Source organism: Synchiropus splendidus, chromosome 3, assembly GCF_027744825.2.
Source record: "Synchiropus splendidus isolate RoL2022-P1 chromosome 3, RoL_Sspl_1.0, whole genome shotgun sequence".
NCBI classification, from domain to species: Eukaryota; Metazoa; Chordata; class Actinopteri; order Syngnathiformes; family Callionymidae; genus Synchiropus; species Synchiropus splendidus.
In genome coordinates, this window is record NC_071336.1 from 10,771,876 (window position 1) to 10,776,690 (window position 4,815).

General features: G+C 41.8%; 1 protein-coding gene across 1 annotated transcript; it reads right to left on the reverse strand.

The window, feature by feature from the left end:
• Positions 1 to 367: 367 nt before the first annotated feature.
• On the reverse strand, positions 368 to 4,070 carry larp7 (La ribonucleoprotein 7, transcriptional regulator). Its single transcript, XM_053859936.1, has 13 exons — positions 3,950 to 4,070; positions 3,365 to 3,561; positions 3,195 to 3,295; positions 3,042 to 3,125; positions 2,631 to 2,795; positions 2,449 to 2,551; positions 1,789 to 2,055; positions 1,595 to 1,721; positions 1,396 to 1,526; positions 1,154 to 1,251; positions 915 to 1,074; positions 754 to 845; positions 368 to 601 (listed from the first exon to the last, which is right to left on the reverse strand). Exons 2-13 carry the CDS (start codon positions 3,558 to 3,560, stop codon positions 524 to 526), a joined length of 1,602 nt encoding a protein of 533 aa, XP_053715911.1. The 5' UTR covers position 3,561; positions 3,950 to 4,070; the 3' UTR covers positions 368 to 523.
• Positions 4,071 to 4,815: the final 745 nt, after the last annotated feature.

The following is a 4,815-nucleotide window of genomic DNA, read 5'->3' on the forward strand; positions in this document are numbered from 1 at the left end:
CTTGACAAAATGGGTTCACTTCCTGTTAGTTCAAGCTGGCTGCATTATAAAATTTAAAAATGAAATGCTATGTTTTTGACATCCCTATGGAGCCATGAGTCGCACAGTGGCAATATCAAGCATACTTGCTTAGTCACGCTCGTCTGAGGACTCCATCACTGATAATGAATAACTTATTCTCTCTTTTGATGAGGGACAACTTCAGACATCTGCACAGGCCTGATAACGTACTGCTCATTTTACTGCTCAAGTCTATACTCAATATTAAAAAATCATCATGAATCATGTTTGAGCAAAGTTGCTTTTGGAATCTTCACCCCTTCACTTAACAAACTCAAAATAAAATCACAGCAGTGACCATCAAAAATAAAGACAATTTATTAAAAAAAAAAAAAAAAAAGACACTCCACATTTGGATGAGAAGAATATCAACATTCACACAACGTCCATTAAAACATGACTGAAAATGACACGTGGTCAAAGAGTCTGAACCACACAATACAGTAAAAACCACCACAGCCAGTCAGTCTTCAGAAAAACGGATGTGCTTGCAGGACTCTGACGCCCGGGCCACAATGATCTTCTCCGCTTTGGATATGAGCTGTAGGGAAAACATGACTTTAAAAATACATTCTTGTGAACATGTGTTATACTGTCGTGAGGCTGACATGAAGTAGGTGAATTTTGAGGGACAATATCAAACATGTACCATTTAATATGACACATAACAAAAGTAAAAACTAGTCTGTTTACCTTCTCGGTCCCACGCCTTTTCTCACGTGGTCGGTTCAGTTTGACCTGACGATCAACCAATATCTTCTGCCAATATCTTTGTTCATGGTCACCTTCAAATGACACACACTGGATTTAATGTTTCAAACAACAAATCTAAGCAGCCTTCAAATTCTTTTTACCTGAGAGGATCTCCATCTTCCAGCTGTGCTGCTCCTTCATCTTCGAGCTGGCTTTGATCACCGCAGCAGCTTGATCGGGAGTGCTGAACCGGACGTGTCCATCCAGATCACCATCCAGGACGTCTACGTATGCCACTGGAGAGATTTTACTCAGACAGTCCTGTCGACCAGAACCGGGACACTCAACACCAGGACAGGACAGGTAAGGAAACAGAAAACAATGTTGGTGTGACACGTACTTTGATGACCATCTTGCTAGGTAGCGGCTTGCTGTCCGCAATCTTGAGGATGACACCACTGGTGAACTGAGGTCCCTGCTTCTGTGGCGGCTCACCCACTGAGAAGAGACAACACAACACAAATCTAACACAAATCTAATTCACAAAGTCAGAGGAGGATATAATGCTACAAATAAGGTCAGTTCATTAACTCTGTTATCAGCAGTCTTGCTGGCAGTAAGATTTTATACATCTGGACTCACATGTTAGGTCAGCAGCACCATGAGACTCGTCCTGCTTGGTGTCATTGATCTTAGTGATGCATTTCTTAAGCGATGCCATGCTGCTCCTCTGCAGATTGAGGTACTCATCCTTTAGCCGGAGCCAAGCTTCTCTGGGTGGAGAAAAAACACGTCAGGCTTCTGCCTCATTCTGGAGCTGACAGTTCGCATCTGTTCTCACTTTGACAAAACCCTCAGGGGGATGACCTCCTCTCCAATCTTCAGTTTCTCCTTGTGTTTCTTGTTCCTCTTCCTCTTTGCTTTTAAAGTGGAGTCGTCCCCGTTCTCCTTCCCGTCGTCATGCGAGTCTGGCAGAAACCAACACAGTAGGAGCTTCAGATGACCCAGATTTGAAGAAATCAAAAAACAACATACCAGTCTTTTCTGCTGCATCACTTTCATCTGTCTTTCTCATCTTCCTCGGGGCCTCGCCCTCAGAATCAACCGCAGCCTGAGACCTTCGCCTCTTTTTCTCTGTGGACTTGCTCGCTACTTTAACATCCATGTCTTTCTCTCCTTTTGCCGTCACCACGGTCTTCTGTTCAGGAAGCTTAGAGTCTTCTTGCTTCTGCTTGACTTCCTGGGCTGCGGCTCCATCCTTTTTCTTCTTTTTCTTCTTTTTTTTCTTCTCCTCCTCCTCAGCTAAAAACATTAAACAACCCATTCTAACCATTGTGAAGTTATTTTCACAGTGCATGCCAATTGATTTCCAGGAAAATCCAACATTACGTATACATTTTTCATGTATCCATCATGCAGACAATCTATGAAAATGACCTATCAGTCTTGATAATTTTTACACATTCTTCTCTTCAGAGCTACTCTATGCAGTATTTTCTAATGTAACCGCAGTTAAGTCCATTACATGCAATTGTGGGAGTACCGTCTTCATTTTTGACCAGAGAAAGTGAATGAAAGTAAGATGATATATTGCTCTTTATTAACCCCAATTTGAACACTTTACTTAAGGAACTGTTATTGGAAGAACTTTCCCAGGTCATATATACAAGCATAACAGAAGAGCAACATCATCACCTGGTGGTGGATTGTCAGCCTGCAAAGGAATGGGTTTCCAGCCTTTGGTTTTGGGGAAGATCCCAGGTTTCCTTGGAGCATCTTCAGGAGGATTGTTCAGCATCTGTTTTGTGCACAGACCCAGGTGTCATACACCAGTTTTGCACATGCATTGAATACAAAAACAGCATAACAACAGTCACCTCAATGGCTTTTTGTGCTTGCTCCACAGTCTCAAACTCCACAAAGGCAAATCCTTTTGGGTCTCCTGTAGACCTGTATCTGGGGATGCTAATGTAAACCACGTTGCCACACTTGGTAAACACTCGCTCCATCCAGCTGTGGTTGACATCCCTTGGTAGAAGTTCCTAATTTAAAAATAAAAAAAAAATTAAAATTAAAAAAATAAAATAAAACATCTTCATGACCGACTTCATTCCATTTTTAAACATAGCAATTTTGAAAAAGACTTAACCCCAAACCCAATTAGCCCAAATTTTAAAAAAGGAAACTTTACACTTCATGAGGTGTGTTGAACTTTTACTTCCATGGCATGTAACACTAAATATTGTATTTAATGTCTGATGAATCATGCCGTTTAAAAGAAAAATTACCACATAAACAGTGCGGCTGTCCACATCTTCTGGCTTTTCTCCGATAGGAAACTGCCGTCTGACTTTATTTCCCTCCAAATTAACCTGAAATACAACTACAGTCAATGTAGTAAAAGAGAACACTAGAAAAGCACCTTTTCTTCACTACATTACTTCGACAACGGATGAGTTCTTCAGTGCTCTGGCAATCAGTTTGGTATCAGATGTGAGCTTCTTCATCCGATTAAAACTGGCCAGCACGGATAAGTCCACATCTGCAACACATTCAAACTGTGTCACACCCTGAAAGCCATAACTTGAGTGATCGAATACCAGTTACTTACATCCATCACCAGAGTCCTCGATGAGCTGTCTCATGAATCTGTCCTTGTGAAGGTTCACATCCCCAAACCAGAACTCTACTTGCTTCTTTACATCTCCGAGCAGTTGCTTCACACGAGACCGTTTCTTCTTTTCAGTGTCTTCTTTCTTAACGCTGTGAGTCCCGCTTTCGGTAGCCCCAGACTCACTGTCATTCATTCTGTAAAGGGGAAACAATGATAGAACCGAAGCATGAATGATCAGTCGCCTGAGATATTTAGTCATGGTCAATTATTTAATGACAATTTGCCAAGAACACGCTGATGGGACATCGCAAAAAGACCCTGAAGAACAGGAATAAATCATACAGTTCTAAGTTGTTCATGTACTAATGTGAAAGGTCGAGATTAAATCGAACTATTTTTGTGAATGTGAATGGAGTTACAACTAAATGCAGCTGTGGCGTTACTTAGCTTTCCTTTCACCACAACAAAAACTGACGATTTAGTTTAGAAGTCCTATCGCATCTTGTTCGCCGGCAACATCGTTAAAAAAAATAAAAATTAGATAATGAGGTCGAAACGAGTTCAAATAGCAGATATATTTACCTGATATAAAACCGAGGACAGAAAGAGAGTCGACTAAACTGTGGATATTTGTTTAAAAAACAGAGTCCTCCGGCTAATGTTTTAAGTCCGCATCGACGCAGAGATGACGTTGGGTCACGACGTCATCAAACGCAGACAACATCCGGTAAACATTTCAAAATAAATGCAGAAAGGGAATCGGAACTCGGAGTAGTGTATTATTGTGTATGCTACTCAAAAGTGTATATCCTCGTAAGGACTTTTGGAGGTTTCTGATTGCCGTAATGCGTTCCCGGGCCACCCACCATAAACTAGAACCCTTAACAAAATCTAAAGTCAGTTATAAAGACCCTCACACACGTATTTCTATCCCTGTTTCTCATTGCCATAATGCTTTCCCCAGCCTCTCACCCTTGACCTCACCATCTAAAACAAATGGCTCACCTTAACCATGACTCTGAACCAAACTTACACCCAATCATCCTCAAATTGAGGCTTAACCTCGTGGGGTCCAGCCAAATGTCACCACGAAGTCTTCATAAGGATAGGGTTTCCTCAAGAATTGGTCCCCACAAGTAAGGATTAAACACACTCACACACGTATTTCTATCCCTGTTTCTCGTTGCCATAACCCTTTCCCCAGCCTCTCACCCTTGACCTAACCATCCAAAACAAATGGCTCACCTTAACCTGTGAACCAAACTCCTCCTCAAATTGAGGCTTAACCTCGTGGGGTCCAGCCAAATATCACCACAAAGTCTTCACAAGGATAGGGTTTTGTGAAGAATTGGTCCCCATAATGTGGGACAAGCAAGCCCACACACGCACACACACACACAGCAGTGAGTGAATGTCACCAAGAGAAGTTTTTCAGCTTTATTTGACCA